The following is a 24,361-nucleotide window of genomic DNA, read 5'->3' as shown; positions in this document are numbered from 1 at the left end:
ACCCGGCGTGCCCGTACCACCGAGAGCTTCTGCAGCTCGGGTCTCACCAGCTCCCGGCGTGCCCGTACCACCGAGAGCTTCTGCAGCTCGGGTCTCACCACCACCCGGCGTGCCCGTACCACCGAGAGCTTCTGCAGCTCGGGTCTCACCACCACCCGGCGTGCCCGTACCACCGAGAGCTTCTGCAGCTCGGGTCTCACCACCACCCGGCGTGCCCGTACCACCGAGAGCTTCTGCAGCTCGGGTCTCACCACCACCCGGCGTGCCCGTACCACCGGGAGCTTCTGCAGCTAGGGTCTCACCAGCTCCCGGTGTGCCCGTACCACCGAGAGCTTCTGCAGCTCGGGTCTCACCAGCTCCCGGCGTGCCCGTACCACCGAGAGCTTCTGCAGCTCGGGTCTCACCACCACCCGGCGTGCCCGTACCACCGAGAGCTTCTGCAGCTCAGGTCTCACCAGCTCCCGGCGTGCCCGTACCACCGAGTGCTTCTGCAGCTCGGGTCTCACCACCACTCGGCGTGCCCGTACCACCGAGAGCTTCTGCAGCTCGGGTCTCACCAGCTCCCGGCGTGCCCGTACCACCGAGAGCTTCTGCAGCTCGGGTCTCACCACCACCCGGCGTGCCCGTACCACCGAGAGCTTCTGCAGCTCGGGTCTCACCACCACCCGGCGTGCCCGTACCACCGAGAGCTTCTGCAGCTCAGGTCTCACCAGCTCCCGGCGTGCCCGTACCACCGAGTGCTTCTGCAGCTCGGGTCTCACCACCACTCGGCGTGCCCGTACCACCGAGAGCTTCTGCAGCTCGGGTCTCACCAGCTCCCGGCGTGCCCGTACCACCGAGAGCTTCTGCAGCTCGGGTCTCACCACCACCCGGCGTGCCCGTACCACCGAGAGCTTCTGCAGCTCGGGTCTCACCACCACCCGGCGTGCCCGTACCACCGAGAGCTTCTGCAGCTCAGGTCTCACTACCACCCGGCGTGCCCGTACCACCGAGATCTTCTGCAGCTCAGGTCTCACCACCACCCGGCGTGCCCGTACCACCGAGAGCTTCTGCAGCTCGGGTCTCACCACCACCCGGCGTGTCCCCACCACCGAGAGCTTCTGCAGCTCGGGTCTCACCAGCTCCCCCGCCGGAAATCTCGATTCCCCCTCGAGATCATCTGCAAATATGTCTGACTGTCGTGATTTCCGGTTCCTCTTTTGACTTGGTTTTCTTTTTTGGGAACATGACTTCCCTGCAGTAGGATTAACCTTTTATACATTATATAATTTACTTATTGAAAATGGGTAAGACTATTAATTTTGTTTCATGGAATACTAATGGTTTGAACATTCAATTAAATGGAAATTAAAAAAAAAATTAATAGACTGAAAGCTCAAATTATTTTTGCACAGGAGACTCACATGAGGAAGGAGGACAATCTGTTTTTTTTAAAGATTTTGGAGAGGCATGCTGTTTCATTCTAACTCATCCACAAAGGTGAAAGGTGTTTCTATATTTATTGATTCCTCGATTCCATTCGTTCATTATGAGACAATTTCAGTCCCAACTGGTAGATTTTTGTTGATCGCTGGTCTACTTTATAATAAAAAAGTTGTTATGGATAATATGTATGCACCAAATGTCGATTATCCTGAATTTTTAAAGAAATTATTTGCATTACTCCCTAACTTGAATGATTATAAGTTGATAATGGGTGGAGACTTTAACTGCTGTTTGAATCCTTTGATGGATAGGTCTTCAGTTAAACAAATCCTACCAAGCAAATCTGCATTTTTTATTAATTCTTTTTAGTGGACTCTGGAATATCAGACATTTGGCTGCTTCTACAACCTAATGATAAAGAGTTTCCTTTTTTCTCTCATGATTATCACAATTATTCTAGAATTGATTACATTTTTATTGTTTCCTGATTAGTACCATCGGTCATTGCTTGTGATTATGATGCAATTACTATTTATGATCATGCACCTCTGAAATTATCAATTAAATTAGCTGATGTAAGTTTAGAACTAGACAATGGCGGTTCAACTCGACCTTACTTCAAGACTTAAAGTTTGTTAGTTTCATTAAAGAACAGATCATTTTTTTTCTTTTCAACTAACTCTACTGAAGGAATTTCCAGCGGAATATTATGGGAAACTTTTAAAGCATATATTCGTGGACAAATTATTTCATACTCTGCTGGATTAAAAAAGCGAACCAATAATGAAATGTCTATATTGGTTTATAAGATAAAAGAAATTGATAAAGAACATTCAGTTACTCCCAATTTGGAGCTTTATAAAAAGAGGGTTGAACTTCAGATGTAACATAGTTTGTTATTAACATCTCCCATTGAAAACCAGTTACTTAAAACTAAATCTCAATTTTATGTACATGGTGATAAATCGGGGAAATTATTGGCCAATCAATTGAAAACTGTTTCAGTTAAATGCCAGATTATTAAAGTTTGTAAACAGGATGGCAATTTTACAGTTGACCATGATGAGATAAATAAATCCTTTCAAGAATTCTATACCTCTTTATATCAATCAGAATTCCCTGACGATACTACTACAATGCATGAATTCTTAGGGAAATTGAATATCCCCAAACTATCATCTGATGAATGTTTACTATTAGATACACTGATTACAGAGGAGGAAATACAGAAAGCAATTTCTTTAATGAACTCTGGTAAAGCCCCTGGTACGGATGGATTTATTGTAGAATTTTTAAAATATATTTTTCTGATTTACTTTCTCCTTGGTTAAGTAAAACTTTTAAAGATGCCTTATTGATAGGAAAACTACCACAATCCTTTTATGAAGCATCCATTTCCTTAATTCTTAAAAAAGATAAAGACCCTACTGCATGTGCTTCATACAGACCAATATCTTTGTTGAATGCAGATTTTAAATTTTTTTTCTAAAATAATGACAATTAGATTGGAAAACATGTTGCCCAAAATTGTTTCAGAAGATCAGTCAGGATTTATAAAAAATCGTTACTCATACTTTAATGTTAGGAGATTATTGAATATTATATATACTTCCACACCTAAAATTCCAAAATGTATTATTTCATTGGATGCCGAGAAGACATTTGACAGAATTGAATGGAAATATTTGTTTTATGCTCTTGAGAAATTTAATTTTAGTCCAAAGTTTATATCTTGGATTAAACTGATATATCACATTCCTTTGGCCTCTGTAGTTACAAACAGTCAGAGATCTCCCTTTTTTAGGCTTTTCTAAAGACAGGGTTGCCCTTTAAGTCCTTTACTATTTGACATTGCTTTAGAACCCCTGGCAATTGCTTTTCGAGATTTGCCAAATATATCTGGCATTATGCAGGACAGTGAAACACATAAGGTATCATTATATGCAGATGACTTGTTATTACATATTTCTAATCCAGGGAAATCCATTCCTTCAGATATATCGTTACTTGCTCAATTTAGTAGCTTTTCTGTTTATAAATTAAATTTTGATAAGAGTGAGTTATTCCCATTAAATACGCAAACTTTAATTTACAGAATTTTTTCATTTAGATTGGCTACAGATTACTTTATGTATTTAGGGGTTAAAATTACTCAGAAGCATCAGGAAATATTTAAGGCTAATTTCTTACCTTTAATTGATCATATTAAACAATTATTAACTAAATGGTCTCCAATGTCCTTATCATTAGTTGGCCAAATCAATGTTATTAAGATGATAGTTTTACCTAAGTTTATTTATTTCAGGTAGTACCAATATTTATTCCTAAATCTTTTTCTGATATTATTGATTCCAAAATTTCTTCATATATATGGCAGGGTAAAAATCCAAGGTTGAGTAAGAGATATTTACAGAAATCAAAAAAGGATGGTTGTTTGGCGATGCCGAACTTTAGATTTTATTATTGGGCAATTAATATCCGAAATTTAACATTTTGGACCCAAGGGTTAGATAAGACCCAAAGTCCAAGGTGGCTGAATCTTGAATGTGAGTCTGTGCAAGGATTTTCATTGGCGTCTACTTTAGGGGCTTCGCTCCCCTTTGTATTTACTAAATTGAACAAACAAATTACCAGCCCAATAATTAAAAATACAATATGAATATGGTTTCAATTTCATAAATGTTTTGATTTGAATAAATTTACCCTTTCTAGCCCTTTTTTATTTAATTTTTTTTCAACCATCCTGAATTGATCAAGCCTTTCATCTTTGGAAAATGAAAGGAATGAACTGTTTTCGTGATTTATTTACAGATAACTGTTTTATGTCTTTTGAACAGTTATCTAATAAATACAATTTACCTAGATCACACTTTTTTAGTTATCTACAGATTAGAAATTGTTTGAATGTTATTTTGTCTACCCTTCCAATGGTATATCAAGCTGAAATTACGGGAAAAAAGTTTAAGATTAAATTCCTTACAAAAGAGTGCAATACAAACTATCTACAATTTGATCATGAAAATCTCTTCAGGTATATCTGATAAAGTAAAGAACCATAGAACCATAGAACACTACAGCACAGTACAGGCCCTTCAGCCTTCCATGTTGTGCCGACCCATATAATCCTTAAAAAAAAAAGTACTAAACCCACACTACCCCATAACCCTCCATTTTTCTTATATCCATGTGCCTGTCCAAGAGGCTCTTAAGTACCCCTAATGTTTTAGCCTCCACCACCTTCCCTGGCAAGTCATTCCAGGCACTCACATCCCTCTGTGTAAAAAATTTACCCCTGATGTCTCCCCTAAACTTCCCTCCCTTAATTTTGTACATATGCATTCTGGTGTTTGCTATTGGTGCCGTGTGAAACAGATACTGACTATCCACGCCTCTCATAATCTTGTAGACCTCTATCAAGTCCCCTCACATTCTTCTATGCTCCAAAGAGAAAAGTCCCAGCTCTGCAAACCTTGGTTCATATGACTTGTTCTCCAAACCAGGCAACATCCTGGTAAATCTCCTCTGCACCCTCTCCATAGCTTCCACATCCTTCCTATAATGAGGTGACCAGAAATGAACACAATATTAAGTGTGGTCTCACCAGAGATTTGTAGAGAATGAATGTGTACGGGAACTTAAAGTAAGCATATCCATAGAAGAATGGGAAAAGATTCTTAAATTAGTTAATACTTCTTCAATGTGTGCTAGACGTACTTCAATACAATTTAAAGTGATTCATAGAACATATATGTCAAAAGACAAACTAGCCCGTTTTTATTCTGATATAAATCCTATGTGTGACAAATGTAACTCTGAGGTTGCTTCTTTAACCCATATGTTTTGGTTCTGCTCTCTTTTGAAAAAATATTGGAAAGACATCCTTCATATTGTTTCAGCAGTTTTACATATTGATTTACAACTCCATCCTATTACTGCAATTTTTGGATTACCAATGACTGATTCCAGTTATTTATCATTTTCAGCCTGCCGTTTGATAGCATTTGTTCTGCTGATGGCCGGAAGATCCATTTTATTTAAATGGAAAGATTCTGATCCCCCAACTACACTTCAATGGTTCTCTCAAACTACAGCTTGTTTCAACCTTGAAAAAAATTGGGGTGGCACGGTTAATTCTTTGATTAAGTTCGAGGAAACTTGGGAGACTTTTATTCAATATTTCCATACATATGACTTAAGTTGATTTTTTTTTCTTTTTTTTTTGAATCCTTTTTCCTAATACTTAACCGTTTATGGAAGGAGGAACAGAGTCAAGGACAGAATAATTTTAATTAACGAATCATGCCAGCCCAGTTTTTCTTTCTTTTATTTGTTTTGTTTTCTGCTCAGTTTAGGGGGTTTTTATGTTTGTTTTCTTATTTTTTTTCTTCTGAACAAATCTTTTGAACTTCTCCCTGCGTCAATTATCAACAGATCGTGTGGACATCTCTGGATGTGATATTTGGAACGTATGTTTGTATGTGTTATAGCCATTATTGTAATCCTGTTCTCTTGATATTGTTATTGATATGTTAACTGATTATAATGCAATAAAAAGATTTGAAAAGAAAGAAAATATTGCAACCTGCAGGAGCCGCAGCCTGACTTGAGAGTCCTGCCTTCTGTAAGATCTCACTGTTGTGGAGGGAAGGAGTTGTGTTTACAGTTGTGTGTGTGGGGAGGGGTGACCCAATGGATGAACGGAGAGATTATGAGGTGTTGGGAGGGTTTACACACATGATATGAAGAGGTCGGATCAGACAGGTCACTGGGCCTGACTAATCTGCAGAAACAGAATCAGAATCGGGTTAATTATCTCTGTTATATATGATGTGAAATGTGTTGCTTTCAGCAGCAGTGCAGTGCAGAGACATAACATCACTATGAATTATAAAATAAATAGTGCAAGTGAAGGAATAATGGGGGAATCAGTGGGAATCTGTGTGTCATCCCCGGCACAAAGAAGATGGTTGTGGTGTTTGGAGCCGATCATCTCAGCCACAGGACATCTCTGCAGGAACTCCTCAGGACAGAGTCCTCGGCCCAAACACCCTCAGCTGCTTCCTCAATGACCTTCTGTCCATCGTAAGGTCAGGTAATGACCTCTTACCCCTTTGATATAAAATTGCCCCTCAGGTAATGAAGCAGCCCACAACACAAATGCAGCAAGACCTGGAAAATATCCAGGCCTGGGCTGATAGGAGGCAAGTGACAATCACACCACACAGTGTCAGGCAGTGATGTCTGAGGAAGGAATCTCTGAGAATCATGAGAATTGGGAAAGCTGATAAATATTCAAACTAGCTGCCTTACCGTTTGGGAAATTGTAGTAGTTAGACCAAGGGAGAAGGTGACTGAGAGGTGATGATATGACAGTCAGGTCAGTGATTAGACTGTGGACGTGTTCAGTCAGCAAGGTGAAGCTCTGGATCAAAGGTAAACAGGTGGAGTTTGGATCGCAGACCACGGCAGGAGAGTTTATCATCAGATAAGGAGAGTCACGGCAGGAAAACAGGGTCAGAAACGAAAATAGTGAATTACAGAGAGCATTGGGAAATGACTGTCAGTGAGATAGAGAGAGACCACAGACAAATAATTTGAGATCAAATACTACAGAGAAATATAGATTCCTCATGATTTTTTGTGAAATCCACATGTCACCATTGTTTAACAGGAACCCGTAAGATCATTGACTCAGTGGAGTATCTTTGAGATCACACTCGAAGTGTTCCCCGATATTCACTGTAACAGGGTCTGAATAAACTGACTTGTTCCCGAAACTCACCACCGCTGTCTGGCAGGTTCTTTCTGTGCTGTTCCATCTGAACCGTGTTTAAGTGGAAGACGGGTCCCCACACCCACAACCCAACCCCCAGTCCCTCTGTCCCTCGAGCTGCTGTTGTGGACACTGCCTGATGAAGACTGTCAGACTCAGCGACGTGGAGATTGCAGAGCAACACACTCAAAATACTGGAGGAACTCAGGGGGTCAGGCAGCAGCTGTGGAGAGGATAACAGTCGTCGTTTCAGACCGAGACCCTTGAACGCTGTTTATTCCTCTCCATATGCTGCCTGACCGGCTGAGTTCCTCCAGGATATTGTGTGTGTTGCTCTGGAATTCCAGCATCTGCAGAATCTCTTGTGTTTGTGAGTGGAGATTCCAGCCCAGTGCCCCTGCTCTCTGGGGCTGACGGGGTTTAGAAGACAGGCAGAAGGAAACCATTTCCACATGTGGGCCCTGTTCAGAACAAGTGAGACCAGACCTTTGGAGCCGGGCCGGATCAAGCAGGGAAATGGAAATCAGGAGTTGAATGTTTTCCACACTGTGACGTGCAATGTCCAGTTCTGTGGTGATTCCTGCAGCTACATCTTTGTCATCGCCACAGCATCAGTCTCCTCACAGCAGATTCTCTCCACATCCCGTGTTTCATACCATTAACTGATTTAACAGTTGTTATAAATTTACATTAATCACCGTTTTTACACCTCAGTCTGACTCCTTTGATCCTCAAACTAAATAAACGAGGTTTTTGAGGAAAACCGAGGGTGAGGCAGCATCTGTGGAGGGAAATGGACAATCGATAATTCGATTCGAGCACCTTCATCTGGACTGTCTCAACCCGGAATATCTTCTGTCTATTTGCCTCCACAAATGCTGTCGGACCCTCTGAGTTTCTCCAGCAGCTCTCTTTTCCTTCCAGATTCTTGCATTTACAGTCTCTGTGTCTCTCTTTTCAGGACTTGCCCTTTCAGTTCTGCCGTAGACTGAACCAAGCTCTTCTCGCCGGCTTTATCTATGTTAGACTTGTTCAATGTGTTTCTGATCGCTGCTGTGGAAATGAACACGATTCCTGCTTCACTGAAAAGGAACATTCATTCCCCAGACTGCAGCGCCCCTAGTGGAGGGCCGCGGTACCGCAGGCGTTCAGCAGCTCCCCGAAAGTGAAAGGATCCTGAACCCGGAAGTACCGGGAGTTAACATGGCTTCGAAAGGACAGGTCGAGAGTTTAACCGAGGAGGTAATTTGTCCCATCTGCCTGGATTTCTTCACCGATCCGGTGTCACTGGAGTGTGGTCACTACTTCTGCCGCTCCTGTATCACACGGTGTTGGGAAAGGGAGGAGAGAAACTCCTGCCCGGAATGTAGAGAGGAGATTGCAGACCGCAGCCTCAGGACCAGTCGGGCCTTAGCAAATCTGTCTGAGAAAGCTCGAAAACTAAACCTGAATCCGAAAGAGGAGGAAAGTAAACTTCACTGCGAGAAACATGGGGAAGACCTGAAGTTGTTTTGTGAGACGGACAAGACACTGATTTGCCTGATCTGTAGAGATGCGCGGGAACACAAGTCTCACAACTTCATGCCGGTTAACGAAGCCGTTGAAATCTACAAGGTAAAACTAACCAGGTTTTGATCAGCTGTTTAGTTAGTTGCATATTTTGGTCTAATATGTTTACTCTCTGATTCCCAGGGTCGGGTTAAATCTTCCTTAGTCTCTCTCACTGAAAAGAAATCGGACTTCGAGGAAATGGAGCAACAACAGAAAGAGAAGATTTCTGGAGTTCGGGTGAGGCTCCTGAGCAGAATTTACAAATTCGCTGTGTAGTTTTGTTCCCTTTAATGCAGAATAGCAGAATATCGCAGCTCCAGTAACCTGGGTTCGATCCTGACCCCTGGAGCTGTCTGCGTGGAGTTTGCATGTTCTCCCCGTAACCAGTACCTTCCTTTAGCCCACATTGCATGGTTGAACGGTAAATTGGCGACTGTAATTAACCTTGTGACGTTGGGTGGTCTGTGAATCAGGTCGGAGTTAGTGGGTCAGAGACGGAGTATATGTTTCAGGGAGACATGGGGGAATGTGATGGAGGGGATTGTTCTGAGAACCAGCAGAGACGTTAATGGGCTGAATGGTTACCTTCCATGTCAGAAGGAAATACAAAAAATAGCCTCAAATAGTAAACTAGCCTCTCCTTTCATTGACAGGAACAGACACACAGTCTTCAGTCCCAGATCACATCCCATTTTGCTGAACTGCGCCGGGTTCTCACTGAGAAAGAGCAGCGTGCACTGCGAGATCTCAGGGAAGAAGAGGAGAGGATTCTGAATCAAATGGAAAAAAATCTTCGAGAGATTCAAGAGAATTTAAATTCTATCCGGGAGGAAATCTCAAAGTTACAGGAACGAATGGATCAACAAGAAAATATCACATTCCTCATGGTGAGAGATTTCAGTTTGTTTCTGTAAAAGTGCCCAGTCACAAAGTGATGTAATTTATCTCAAATACTGTAGTTGTAAACTGATTTCCACCATGTCAATGTCTTGACTGTTCAGGATTGTCATTGTCCCAAACCAGCCTCCCACAACATCTGTACATCACAGGACAGTCTGCAATCATCTCGGGAATGAGTTACTCTGATCAGAGCACTGAGCTGGTGTTCGTTTCTGTGATTCCCACGTATAATATCCCCTGAGACTCAGAGTAACACCCAGTTATGGTCACAGGCTGTGAGTGTGGTTCTGATATTCTCTTCACCACATTTCTTGTGGGATTTCTTAACAAACAAATGATGTTTTATCTTTGACTTTTGGGCTCATAAATACAGAAATATTTTCTCCACTTCCACCCAATCAAATCCATTTGGAATGTTAAATTCCAGCATCTGATTCTCCCTGACATCATATCCAGATAAAAATGCACAACCTGTCCAGTCTCTCCTGTAAGTTTCATCCTCTCAGTTACGGGATAAATTTCATAAACATTCCTTGTACTTTCTCCCGAGGTTCTGTGTCCCTCTTTCTCCATGTGTGTCAGTGGGAGTGAGTTTAGTGGGAGTTTTCAAAGTTTCGAAGGTACATTTAATGTCAGAGAAATGTATACAATATACATCCTGAAATACTTTTTCTTCACAATCATCCACGAAAATGAAGGAGTGCCCCAAAGAACGAATGACAGTTAAATGTTAGAACCCCAAAGCCCCCCCAGATCCCCCCTCCCATGCATAATCATCAGCAGGCAACGACCCCCTCCCCCACCAGCAAAAAAACATCAGCACCCCCCACTGAGCACTCAAGCGTGCAGCAAAGCGTCAGTAAAGACACAGACTTGCAGTACCCCAAAGTCTACTCGTTCACCCGGTAATTCAACATAACACAGGCTCTCTCTCCCTAAAAAGGGAAGAAGAGGCGACCCGTTTCACAACGAGAGGGGAGACATAACAAACAACTCACTGATTTACAATGTTGAAAGTCTGTTGCGTTGTTTTTCTCAAGCTCTGTTCCAAAACAACTCGGGTCTCGGATCACTCACCCATCAGCCAGCTTGTTGTTTTCGATCTTCCATCTCCCATGACACACCGATCCCCCGCAGAGGCACCGACCTCGAGTCCGCCCACTTCCAGAGCCACGAAATCCTGGAACTCTGAAGGTGTGCTAGTCTTCTAGGCCGTGTCCTCGATATATCGAACAGTGGCCAGTCGTGAGACCCCGAGAGTGGGTCTCATTCTCCCAAAGAACAGAAGGCAGCATGTAACTCCAGGTCAGGGTCTTCAAAAGAATCCTGAAAGGGAAAAATAGAGATACGAAAGATAGAAATAGAGCTGTTTCCAAAGATGCTAGCAAAGCAGTCGCCGGTTCGCGCCATCGTCCTCCTAAGCTCCCGGCAGCTTTTAATAACCTGTCTCAGAATCCTGCTATTGGGATGCCGATGGTCAGTCTCAGTCAGCTGAGATCTGTGTTTGATTTATTTCAGGAGGAAGCTCATCAGAAGAGAAGGTAGGACATGGTCTTTACTGAAACTCTGTATGGATTTGTAAAATATTTCAAATATCACTGATGCTCAGTTTATAACCAGCTGTATAATATTTACAGGAGCAGTGATGATGCCCAGACATTGTCAGTGACAGACGGTGCCCTACTGGCTGGAAAATTCTATCACCCCTATTTGTTCGACACAGCATTGGGAGAAGCGTTTAATGGCATTAAGCGAGGTAAAACATACAGATTCATTTGTTCTTGTTTCAGACACAATTAATCAATAATTAGACACAACATTTGGCTGTAATAATATGCTGAAGGGGAGGTGGTTTATTCTGGCCCTAACCCCACCCGCAGGGAGGTATCACTGTCACATGATCATCTGGAGATGTCAGACCCCTGAACACACCAACACTGGGGCAAAATATAACCAATTCACGGGACTGTCAGATGAACCACTGCATCCTGAATGGGACATTGGAAAAAAAGGTTGAATTTTCCCCATGGGGATGAATAAAGTATCTATCTATCTATCTATCTGATCCCATTCATACTGGAAAAATATGTCAATGCATGTGCTTGAATCCTGCCACAGTAGCTCTGGAATTAACGTTTCATTACTGACATTAAAAGGGATAAAATCTGGTATCACTGTGGTGACAGGGATTGTCAGAAAAATACACCAGTCCTTCGGGCCACTCACCCTGTCTGACCTGTCCGTGACCGCAGTCTGATTGACTCAGCTCTGCCCCCTGCTGGACTCGCCAGTCTCACTGTTGTGATCAAACCACCACATTGAAGCATCGTCAGACTGAACCCGGACACACAATCAGCATTGATCTCGGTGAACGACGGGAGAAGCCCACACAGCATAACTGGTCTGGCAAATCTCCCTCACACACATACACAGGAAGGATTGGGAGACTGTAGTCAGAGCCTCAGCATCGCACATTGTTCGTTCCCTCAGTGACATGGAAACTATTCTCTCTCTTCAGACACAGTAAATGTTTTTTACTTGAACAATTCACACACGTGTCACACATTGCCAACACACACTGGACATGTGAAGACACACTGTAACATACAATACTTCAATGTGACCCTCACCTTCAACGTGAACACACACTCACTGATATTTACTCACACACAGTCAGATATCCAAATGCACCATCAGAGTGGGACACATCGCCAGAGAAACAGACACATTTCTGTGTGTTTGTCCCATATTCCTCTAACCATTTCCTATCTGTGTACCTGTCTAAATTTATTTTAAAATATTTTAATTATACCTGTTTCTGTAGCTTCCTCAGGCAGCAAATTCCACATCCCTCACAGATCGCTTAAAAAACTTTCTCTTCAATCTCTACCCTCTGCTTTTGGAGTCTATTCTGCGGAAAGAGACCATGTGTATACACTTTACATCTGCCCTCATGATTTTATATACCTCGAAAAGGGGTCCCCCCTCAACATCCAATGCTCCAGGGAAATACCCTCAGCTTATCCAGTCTCTCCTTTTACCCCAGGCCCTCCAGTCCTGGTAACATCCTCCTGTAGTGACATCCTTCCCAGAGTCGGGACCCAGAAATGTACACAATACTCCAAGTGTGGTCTGTGATCAACATCAAAGGCCTTGGTGAAGTTCATGTGGACAATGTCTACCACCCTGTCCTGGTCAATCCTCTCTGTCACCTCTTCAACAAACTGGAATTTGTGAGACGTGATTTTCCATGCACAACGCCGTGCTGACTGTCCCTGATCAGTCCTCGTCATTCCAAATGCTGTTCGAACCTGTCTCTCAGAAACTTTCCCACCACCGACATTCGGATTATGGACTGAACTTCCCTGGTACATTCTCCCCGTGACCGTGTGGGTTTCCTCTATCTGCTCCAGTTCCTCCCACAATCCAATTATCCCATTGTCAGGCTCGGATTAAATCAGGGGTTGCTGGGTGGTGGGTGTCATTGTAACTAGTCCCATGGTCAGGCTGGGATTAAATCAGGGGTTGCTGGGTGGTGGGGGTCATTGTAACTTGTCCCATGGTCAGGTTCGGATTAAATCAGGGGTTGCTGGGTGGTGGGTGTCATTGTAACTTGTCCCATGGTCAGGCTGGGATTAAATCAGGGGTTGCTGGATTGTGGGGGTCATTGTAACTTGTCCCATGGTCAGGCTCGGGTTAAATCAGGGGTTGCTGGGTGGTGGGGGTCATTGTAACTTGTCCCATGGTCAGGCTCGGATTAAATCAGGGGTAGCTGGGTGGTGGGGGTCATTGTAACGTCCCGTGGTCAGGCTCGGATTAAATCAGGGGTTGCTGGGTGGTGGGGGTCATTGTAACTTGTCCCATGGTCAGGCTCGGATTAAATCTGGGGTTGCTGGGTGGTGGGGGGTCATTGTAACTTGTCCCATGGTCAGGCTGGGATTAAATCAGGGGTTGCTGGATTGTGGGGGCCATTGTAACTTGTCCCATGGTCAGGCTGGGATTAAATCAGGGGTTGCTGGGTGGTGGGGGTCATTGTAACTTGTCCCATGGTCAGGCTCGGATTAAAGCAGGGGTTGCTGGGTGGTGGGGGTCATTGTAACTTGTCCCATGGTCAGGCTGGGATTAAATCAGGGGTTTCTGGGTGGTGGGGGTCATTGTAACTTGTCCCATGGTCAGGCTGGGATTAAATCAGGGGTTGCTGGGTGGTGGGGGTCATTGTAACTTGTCCCATGGTCAGGCTCGGATTAAATCAGGGGTTGCTGGGTGGTGGGTGTCATTGTAACTAGTCCCATGGTCAGGCTGGGATTAAATCAGGGGTTGCTGGGTGGTGGGGGTCATTGTAACTTGTCCCATGGTCAGGTTCGGATTAAATCAGGGGTTGCTGGGTGGTGGGTGTCATTGTAACTTGTCCCATGGTCAGGCTGGGATTAAAACAGGGGTTGCTGGATTGTGGGGGTCATTGTAACTTGTCCCATGGTCAGGCTCGGGTTAAATCAGGGGTTGCTGGGTGGTGGGGGTCATTGTAACTTGTCCCATGGTCAGGCTCGGATTAAATCAGGGGTTGCTGGGTGGTGGGGGTCATTGTAACGTCCCGTGGTTAGGCTCGGATTAAATCAGGGGTTGCTGGGTGGTGGGGGTCATTGTAACTTGTCCCATGGTCAGGCTCGGATTAAATCTGGGGTTGCTGGGTGGTGGGGGGTCATTGTAACTTGTCCCATGGTCAGGCTCGGATTAAATCAGGGGTTGCTGGGTGGTGGGGGTCATTGTAACGTCCCGTGGTCAGGCTGGGATTAAATCAGGGGTTGCTGGGTGGTGGGGGTCATTGTAACTTGTCCCATGGTCAGGTTCGGATTAAATCAGGGGTTGCTGGGTGGTGGGGGTCATTGTAACTTGTCCCATGGTCAGGCTGGGATTAAATCAGGGGTTTCTGGGTGGTGGGGGTCATTGTAACTTGTCCCATGGTCAGGCTCGGATTAAATCAGGGGTTGCTGGGTGGTGGGGGTCATTGTAACTTGTCCCATGGTCAGGCTGGGATTAAATCAGGGGTTGCTGGGTGGTGGGGGTCATTGTAACTTGTCCCATGGTCAGGCTCGGATTAAATCGGGTTGCTGGGTGGTGGGGGGTCATTGTAACTTGTCCCATGGTCAGGCTCGGATTAAATCAGGGGTTGCTGGGTGGTGGGGGTCATTGTAACTTGTCCCATGGTCAGGCTGGGATTAAATCAGGGATTGCTGGGTGGTGGGGGTCATTGTAACTTGTCCCATGGTCAGGCTCGGATTGAATCAGGGGTTGCTGGGTGGTGGGGGTCATTGTAACTTGTCCCATGGTCAGGCTGGGATTAAATCAGGGATTGCTGGGTGGTGGGGGTCATTGTAACTTGTCCCATGGTCAGGCTCGGATTGAATCAGGGGTTGCTGGGTGGTGGGGGTCATTGTAACTTGTCCCATGGTCAGGCTCGGATTAAATCAGGGGTTTCTGGGTGGTGGGGGTCATTGTAACTTGTCCCATGGTCAGGCTCGGATTAAATCAGGGGTTGCTGGGTGGTGGGGGTCATTGTAACTTGTCCCATGGTCAGGCTTGGATTAAATCAGGGGTTGCTGGGTGGTGGGGGTCATTGTAACTTGTCCCATGGTCAGGCTGGGATTAAATCAGGGGTTGCTGGGTGGTGGGGGTCATTGTAACTTGTCCCATGGTCAGGCTTGGATTAAATCAGGGGTTGCTGGGTGGTGGGGGTCATTGTAACTTGTCCCATGGTCAGGCTGGGATTAAATCAGGGATTGCTGGGTGGTGGGGGTCATTGTAACTTGTCCCATGGTCAGGCTGGGATTAAATCAGGGGTTGCTGGGTGGTGGGGGTCATTGTAACTTGTTCCATGGTCAGGCTGGGATTAAATCAGGGGTTGCTGTGTGGTGGGGGTCATTGTAACTTGTCTCATGGTCAGGCTCGGATTAAATCGGGATGCTGGGTGGTGGGGGTCATTGTAACTTGTCCCATGGTCAGGCTCGGATTAAATCAGGGGATGCTGGGTCGTGGGGGTCATTGTAACTTGTCCCATGGTCAGGCTCGGATTAAATCAGGGGTTGCTGGGTGGTGGGGGTCATTGTAACTTGTCCCATGGTCAGGCTGGGATTAAATCAGGGGTTGCTGGGTGGTGGGGGTCATTGTAACTTGTCCCATGGTCAGGCTGGGATTAAATCAGGGGATGCTGGGTGGTGGGGGTCATTGTAACTTGTCCCATGGTCAGGCTGGGATTAAATCAGGGGTTGCTGGGTGGTGGGGGTCATTGTAACTTGTCCCATGGTCAGGCTCGGATTAAATCTGGGGTTGCTGGGTGGTGGGGGGTCATTGTAACTTGTCCCATGGTCAGGCTGGGATTAAATCAGGGGTTGCTGGGTGGTGGGGGTCATTGTAACTTGTCCCATGGTCAGGCTCGGGTTAAATCAGGGGTTGCTGGGTGGTGGGGGTCATTGTAACTTGTCCCATGGTCAGGCTCGGATTAAATCAGGGGTTGCTGGGTGGTGGGGGTCATTGTAACGTCCCATGGTCAGGCTCGGATTAAATCAGGGGTTGCTGGGTGGTGGGGGTCATTGTAACTTGTCCCATGGTCAGGCTCGGATTAAATCGGGGGTTGCTGGGTGGTGGGTGTCATTGTAACTTGTCCCATGGTCAGGCTCGGATTAAATCAGGGGTTGCTGGGTGGTGGGGGTCATTGTAACTTGTCCCATGGTCAGGCTCGGATTAAATCTGGGGTTGCTGGGTGGTGGGGGGTCATTGTAACTTGTCCCATGGTCAGGCTGGGATTAAATCAGGGGTTGCTGGGTGGTGGGGGTCATTGTAACTTGTCCCATGGTCAGGCTGGGATTAAATCATGGGTTGCTGGGTGGTGGGGGTCATTGTAACTTGTCCCATGGTCAGGCTGGGATTAAATCAGGGGTTGCTGGGTGTTGGGGGTCATTGTAACTTGTCCCATGGTCAGGCTCGGATTGAATCAGGGGTTGCTGGGTGGTGGGGGTCATTGTAACTTGTCCCATGGTCAGGCTGGGATTAAATCAGGGGTTGCTGGGTGGTGGGGGTCATTGTAACTTGTCCCATGGTCAGGCTCGGGTTAAATCAGGGGTTGCTGGGTGGTGGGGGTCATTGTAACTTGTCCCATGGTCAGGCTCGGATTAAATCAGGGGTTGCTGGGTGGTGGGGGTCATTGTAACGTCCCGTGGTCAGGCTCGGATTAAATCAGGGGTTGCTGGGTGGTGGGGGTCATTCTAACTTGTCCCATGGTCAGGCTCGGATTAAATCTGGGGTTGCTGGGTGGTGGGGGGTCATTGTAACTTGTCCCATGGTCAGGCTGGGATTAAATCAGGGGTTGCTGGGTGGTGGGGGGGTCATTGTAACTTGTCCCATGGTCAGGCTGGGATTAAATCAGGGGCTGCTGGGTGGTGGGGGTCATTGTAACTTGTCCCATGGTCAGGCTGGGATTAAATCAGGGGTTGCTGGGTGTTGGGGGTCATTGTAACTTGTCCCATGGTCAGGCTCGGATTGAATCAGGGGTTGCTGGGTGGTGGGGGTCATTGTAACTTGTCCCATGGTCAGGCTCGGGTTAAATCAGGGGTTGCTGGGTGGTGGGGGTCATTGTAACTTGTCCCATGGTCAGGCTCGGGTTAAATCAGGGGTTGCTGGGTGGTGGGGGTCATTGTAACTTGTCCCATGGTCAGGCTGGGATTAAATCAGGGGTTGCTGGGTGGTGGGGGTCATTGTAACGTCCCATGGTCAGGCTCGGATTAAATCAGGGGTTGCTGGGTGGTGGGGGTCATTGTAACTTGTCCCATGGTCAGGCTCGGATTAAATCTGGGGTTGCTGGGTGGTGGGGGGTCATTGTAACTTGTCCCATGGTCAGGCTGGGATTAAATCAGGGGTTGCTGGGTGGTGGGGGTCATTGCAACTTGTCCCATGGTCAGGCTGGGATTAAATCAGGGGTTGCTTGGTGGTGGGGGTCATTGTAACTTGTCCCATGGTCAGGCTGGGATTAAATCAGGGGTTGCTGGGTGTTGGGGGTCATTGTAACTTGTCCGATGGTCAGGCTCGGATTGAATCAGGGGTTGCTGGGTGGTGGGGGTCATTGTAACTTGTCCCATGGTCAGGCTCGGATTAAATCAGGGGTTGCTGGGTGGTGGGGGTCATTGTAACTTGTCCGATGGTCAGTCTCGGATTAAAGCAGGGGTTGCTGGGTGGTGGGGGTCATTGTAACTTGTCCCATGGTCAGGCTCGGATTAAATCAGGGGTTGCTGGGTGGTGGGAGTCATTGTAACTTGTCCCATGGTCAGGCTGGGATTAAATCAGGGGTTGCTGGGTGGTGGGGGTCATTGTAACTTGTCCCATGGTCAGGCTCGGATTAAATCAGGGGTTGCTGGGTGGTGGGGGTCATTGTAACTTGTCCCATGGTCGGGCTCGGATTAAATCAGGGGTTGCTGGGTGGTGGGGGTCATTGTAACTTGTCTCATGGTCAGGCTCGGATTAAATCGGGATGCTGGGTGGTGGGGGTCATTGTAACTTGTCCCATGGTCAGGCTGGGATTAAATCAGGGGTTGCTGGGTGGTGGGGGTCATTGTAACTTGTCCCATGGTCGGGCTCAGATTAAATCAGGGGTTGCTGGGTGGTGTGGGTCATTGTAATTTGTCCCATGGTCGGGCTCGGATTAAATCAGGGGTTGCTGGGTGGTGGGGGTCATTGTAACTTGTCCCATGGTCGGGCTCGGATTAAATCAGGGGTTGCTGGGTGGTGGGGGTCATTGTAACTTGTCCCATGGTCGGGCTCGGATTAAATCAGGGGTTGCTGGGTGGTGGGGGTCATTGTAACTTGTCCCATGGCCAGGCTCGGATTAAATCAGGGGTTACTGGGTGATGGGGGTCAAAGGGCCGGAAGGGCCTATTCCGTGCTGTATCTCAATAAATAAATTACAGCTGATGAAAGTGCAGTAGACATCGTCTCCATGGAGTTTAGCGAGGGATTTGACAAGGCAGCAGAGAGTTAGATCACATGGGATACAGAACGATCTGGAATAGGATACAGAGTTGTCTGGGTGGAGTCCTGTGACCAGTGGTTGTTCTGCAGGGATCGGTGCTGGGTCCACTGTTTTTCATCATTCATATGAATGATTTGGAGAGAATGTAGGTGACGTGTTTAGTAGGTTTGTGAAGGACTCTAAAATTGGTGGTTTCATGGACAGTGAAGAGGTTATTTATTTATTTAGAGACAGTGTGAAACAGGCCGTCCCAGACCAACGACCCGCTCCACCCAGCACCCCAACTATTTAAAACCAGCCTGATCACGGGGCAATGTACAATGACCATTTAACCTACTACACTAGCTCTTCAACACTAGTCTAACCACAGGACATTTTACGATGACCAATTAACTAAATAACCACTTTGTCTTTGTACTAGGGTCATAGAGGATAGAAAAGTACAGAACTGAAACAGGCCCTTTGGCCCATCTAGTTCATGCCGTCACATTTAAACTGCCTACTCCCTTCAGTCTGCACCATGACCACCTCTGCGATCCATGTATCTGTCCAAACTTCTCTTAAACATTGAAATTGATTTTACACTTGCACAGGTACCTCATTCCACACTTTTCACAATCCTCTGAGTGAAATTTCCCCTCATGTTCCCCTTAAACTTTTCACCTTTCACCCTCACGCATGACCTCCACTTGTATTCTTACCCCCATTTGCATTTACTCTCCTCATAATTTTGTATACCTCTCTCATCTCCCCTCAGTCTTCTACGTTACAAGGAGTAAAGTCTTAACCTGTTTGATCTTTCCTTATAACTCAGGACCTCCAGTCTGAGCAACATCCCTGTAAGTATTCTCTGTTCTCTTTCATCCTTCTTTACATCTTTCTTGTAGGTAGGTGACCAAAACTGCACACAACACTCCAAATTATGCCTCTCCAACATCTCATACAACTTCAGCATAACATCCCATCTCCTGTACTCAATACTTTCATTTATATAATTAAACAAGAGAAAATATGCAGATGATGAAAATCCAAGCAACACACACAAAATGTTGGAGGAACTCAGCAGGTCAGGCAGCATCTCTGGAAATGAATTAACCGTTGATGTTTCGGTTTGAGATTTTGTGTGTGTTGTTTTGGAGTTCCAGCATCCACACTCTTTCTTGTCTTTATGATTTGGATCACTCTGTACAGTGCTGGTGATCTTTCTACAGAAAGGATGTTATTAAACTGAGAGGGTATAAAACAGATTTACAAGGATGTTACTGGGACTGGAGGGTTTGGGTTATAAGGAGAGGCTGGATATTCTGGGTCTTTTTCCTGGAGCTCAGGAGGCTGCAAAGCAAACCGTGGAGGTGGGTACAGTTACAATGATTTAAAAGACATCGGGACAGGAAAGGCCTCAAAGCTCTCCATTTTTTCTGGACACCAGAACTAACCAGTTCCCCTCCACCACTACTCTCCTCCGCTCAGCGGAACATCCTCAATCTCAATAATTTTTCCTTTGGCTCCACCCACTTCATTTTGACAAAAGGTGGAGTCATGTGCACTCACGTGGGTCCCAGCTGTTCCTATCTGGAACAGTCTATGTTCCAAGCCCACACTGGTGACCACCCACACTTTTCCTACACTACACTGATGACTACATTGGTGCTGCTTCCTGCACCCATGCTGAACTCGTCAACTTCATCCACTTTGCCTCCACCTTCCACCCTGCCCTCAAATTCACCTGGTTCATTTCCAATACATCCCTTCCTTTTCTTGATCTCATTGTCCCTATCTCTGGTGACAGCTTATCCACCAGTGTGTATTATCAACCAATGGTCTCTCACAGCTACCTGGACTATACCTCATCCCACCCTACTACTTGTAAAATCACCAGCCCCTTCTCTCAATTCCTCCATTTCCTTCGTCTCTGCTCTCAGGATGAGGCTTTTCATTCTACAACAAAGGACATGTCCTCCTTTTTCAAAGAAAGGGGCTTCCCTTCCTCCACCGTCAACACTACCCTCAACCGTATCTCTTCCATTTCACGCACGTCTGCTCTTACCCCATCCTCCGCCACCTTGCCAGGGATAGGGTTCCTCTTGCCCTCATCTACCATCCCACCAGACTCTGCATCCAGCAAATAATTCTCCAAAACTTCTACCACTTCAAAATGAGATCCCACCACCAAGCCCTTCTCTGTTCGTCCCTCCCCACAGATCTCCATCCTGGCACTGATCCTTGCAAGGGTAACGTGCTACACCTGCCTCTACACATTCTCTCGCACTACCATCCAGGGCCCTAAACAGTCCTTCCATCTGAGGGGACACTTGATCTCCAGGTTTCACCTGTCACCTGGTGTTTCTCTCTCCCTCCCCACACCAACCTTTTAAATCTACTCCTCAGCCTTTTCTCTCCAGTCCTGCCAAAACGTTGACTTTACTTTTTTCCGTGGATGTTGGCCTGGACTGCTGGGTTCCTCCAGCATTTTGTATTTGTTGCTTGGACAGGTACGTGGGTAGGAAAGCTTTGAAGGAGTAATGGCAAATACAGGCAAGTGGAACTAGACCAATAGAATAAGTTGGTCAGCACGAATGAATTCGGCCTCACCTCCATTTTAAATGTTCATTCACCTCATCCTCATCCAGCTGTTGCTCCACCCATTCCTCTCATCTATCTACTGTTATCCTCCGCTTTTCTTTCCATTTTTGAGGTATTATCTCGGGTTGAAACATCGACTGTAACCCTCCCTTAACACATGCTGCTTGACCCGCTGAGATCCTCCAGAATTTTGTGTTTATTGATCGGGAAAAATCCGCTCTCCATGTCGGTAAAACCCCGGGAAGATGCCGGTCATCCATCCGCTGTGTTTGGTTAAAACCCCGGGAAAGGGTCCTGTCGCCCACCCGATCCCGGGGCCGCGCTGCCCGAGTCTCCCCCCGATCCCGGTGCCGCCGTGCCCGAGTCTCCCCCCGATCCCCGGGGCCGCGCTGCCCGAGTCTCCCCCCGATCCCGGGGCCGCGCTGCCCGAGTCTCCCCCCGATCCCGGGGACTCTCTAATTCTCTGCGTCTCCCCCCAGTCTCTGTCACCCTGGATGTGGAAACGGCGAATCCGGAGCTCGAGGTGTCTGAGGATCGGAAGAGTGTGAGATTGACCGGGACCCGGAGGGATCTCCCTGACACCGGGAAGAGGTTCACAAACTGGCCTTGTGTGCTGGGATCGGAGGGATTCACATCGGGGAGACATTACTGGGAGGTGGAGGTGACGGGGAATCGGCGCTGGAGTCTGGGAGTCGCCGCAGAGTCTGTGGACAGGAAGAGAGAGGTCACACTGAGTCCGGAGACCGGATTCTGGACCATCGCGCGGATTGATGACGTGATGTTGGTTTTCTCCTCCCCTCGGTCCCGTCTCCCTGCCGGTCCCATCCCCAGGAGGGTGGGAGTTTATCTCAGTTACGAGTCCGGGACAGTTTCATTTTACAACGTGGAGACCAAGTCCCATCTCCACACCTTCACTGGGAATAAATTCACGGAGAAACTTTATCCTTCCTTCGGGCCTTGGGATACAAACCAGTGGCTGAGAATCTGCTCCGGTTCCGCTCCGGGTCTGTAAACGGGTCGGGTCCCGGGACCGGAGTCAGGAGTAAGTCAGTGTAAATATAAATGTGCGGAGAGTGAAATAAACACGATGTGAGAATTATCGATCCATTAATTTTAACTCATTCACCGCATCCGTCAACGGAACAGAAACACTGCGGATTCAGCAACAGCCGCGGGCGGCGGGTCCTGAGCTCCCCGGCTCCCCCGGGTGCTAAAGTCCACCGGGACTGACAGGGTAACTGGGGCAAGTGGTGGGGGTGCTGACTGGGAGAGGGAGGTCAGGGTGAATCTTGGTAACACGGGACATGTTGTGATGGTAACACACAAAGCGCCGGGGTCTCCCACCGTGTCCGGTAACATCTATGGAGGGAAATGGGCAGGGGAGGGGTGGATCCAGGTGAGGGATAATAGATGAGACGGGGTGGCACAGGATGAACACAGGAGGGGAAAGTGGAGCCTGGAATAAAGGGAGGGCTGTGGGGAGGAGTGTGTGGGTGATGGGCAGATGGAGAGGGTGGGGAGGATTGTGTGGGTGATGGGCAGATGGAGAGCGTGGGGAGGAGTGTGTGGGTGATGGGCAGATGGGGAGGGTGGGGAAGAGTGTGTGGGTGATGGGCAGATGGAGAGGGTGGGGAGGATTGTGTGGGTGATGGGCAGATGGAGAGGGTGGGGAGGAGTGTGTGGGTGATGGGCAGATGGAGTGGTGGGGAGGAGTGTGTGGGTGATGGGCAGATGGAAAGGTGGGGAGGAGTGTGTGGGTGATGGGCAGATGGAGAGTGTGGGGAGGAGTGTGTGGGTGATGGGCAGGTGGGGAGGAGTGTGTGGGTGATGGGCAGATGGAGAGGTGGGGAAGAGTTTGTGGGTGATGGGCAGATAGAGAGTGTGGGGAGGAGTGTGTGGGTGATGGGCAGGTGGGGAGGAGTGTGTGGGTGATGGGCAGATGGAGAGGTGGGGAGGAGTTTGTGGGTGATGGGCAGATGGAGAGGGTGGGGATGAGTGTGTGGGTGATGGGCAGATGGAGAGGGTGGGGAAGAGTGTGTGGGTGATGGGCAGATGGAGAGGTGGGGAGGAGTTTGTGGGTGATGGGCAGATGGAGAGGGTGGGGGAGGAGTGTGTGGGTGATGGGCAGATGGAGAGGGTGGGGGATGGGCAGATGGAGAGGGTGGGGGAGTGTGTGGGTGACGGGCAGGTGGAGAGGGTGGGGGATGGGCAGATGGAGAGGGTGGCGGAGGAGTGTGTGGGGGATGGGCAGATGGAGAGGTGGGGAGGAGTGTGTGGGTGATGGGCAGATGGAGAGTGTGGGGGGGAGTGTGTGGGTGATGGGCAGGTGGGGAGGAGTGTGTGGGTGATGGGCAGATGGAGAGGTGGGGAGGAGTTTGTGGGTGATGGGCAGATGGAGAGGGTGGGGATGAGTGTGTGGGTGATGGGCAGATGGAGAGGGTGGGGAGGAGTGTGCGTGTGATGGACAGATGGAGAGGGTGGGGAGGAGTGTGTGGGTGATGGGCAGATGGAGAGGGTGGGGAGGAGTGTGTGGGTGATGGGCAGATGGAGAGGTGGGGAGGAGTGTGTGGGGGATGGGCAGATGGAGAGGGTGGGGAGGAGTGTGTGGGTGATGGGCAGATGGAGAGTGTGGGGGGGAGTGTGTGGGTGATGGGCAGGTGGGGAGGAGTGTGTGGGTGATGGGCAGATGGAGAGGTGGGGAGGAGTTTGTGGGTGATGGGCAGATGGAGAGGGTGGGGATGAGTGTGTGGGTGATGGGCAGATGGAGAGGGTGGGGAGGAGTGTGCGTGTGATGGACAGATGGAGAGGGTGGGGAGGAGTGTGTGGGTGATGGGCAGATGGAGAGGGTGGGGAGGAGTGTGTGGGTGATGGGCAGATGGAGAGGTGGGGAGGAGTGTGTGGGGGATGGGCAGATGGAGAGGGTGGGGAGGAGTGTGTGGGTGATGGGGAGGGTGGGGAAGAGTGTGTGGGTGATGGGCAGATGGAGAGGGTGGCGAGGAGTGTGTGGATGATGAGCAGATGGGGAGGGTGGGGAGGAGTGTGTGGGTGATGGGCAGATGGGGAGGGTGGGGAGGAATGTGTGGGTGATGGGCAGATGGAGAGGTGGGGAGTAG

The 24,361-nt window shown here is 47.8% G+C and overlaps 1 protein-coding gene across 1 annotated transcript in view; it reads left to right on the top strand.

Annotated features, from left to right (window-relative positions):
- LOC140721888 (uncharacterized) overlaps positions 1-22,344 on the top strand; it is a 60,000-nt gene extending 37,656 nt beyond the window's left edge. The window contains exons 7-12 of the mRNA XM_073036720.1: positions 8,438-8,812; positions 8,891-8,986; positions 9,403-9,636; positions 11,168-11,190; positions 11,287-11,405; positions 21,728-22,344. Coding sequence (XP_072892821.1) covers positions 8,438-8,812; positions 8,891-8,986; positions 9,403-9,636; positions 11,168-11,190; positions 11,287-11,405; positions 21,728-22,260 — 1,380 coding nt within the window. The 3' untranslated portion in view covers positions 22,261-22,344. The remainder of the gene's footprint in view (positions 1-8,437; positions 8,813-8,890; positions 8,987-9,402; positions 9,637-11,167; positions 11,191-11,286; positions 11,406-21,727) is intronic.
- Positions 22,345-24,361: the final 2,017 nt, after the last annotated feature.

This window comes from Hemitrygon akajei, chromosome 2 (genome assembly GCF_048418815.1).
Source record: "Hemitrygon akajei chromosome 2, sHemAka1.3, whole genome shotgun sequence".
NCBI lineage: Eukaryota > Metazoa > Chordata > Chondrichthyes > Myliobatiformes > Dasyatidae > Hemitrygon > Hemitrygon akajei.
This window is presented reverse-complemented; position numbering and strand designations above follow the sequence as displayed.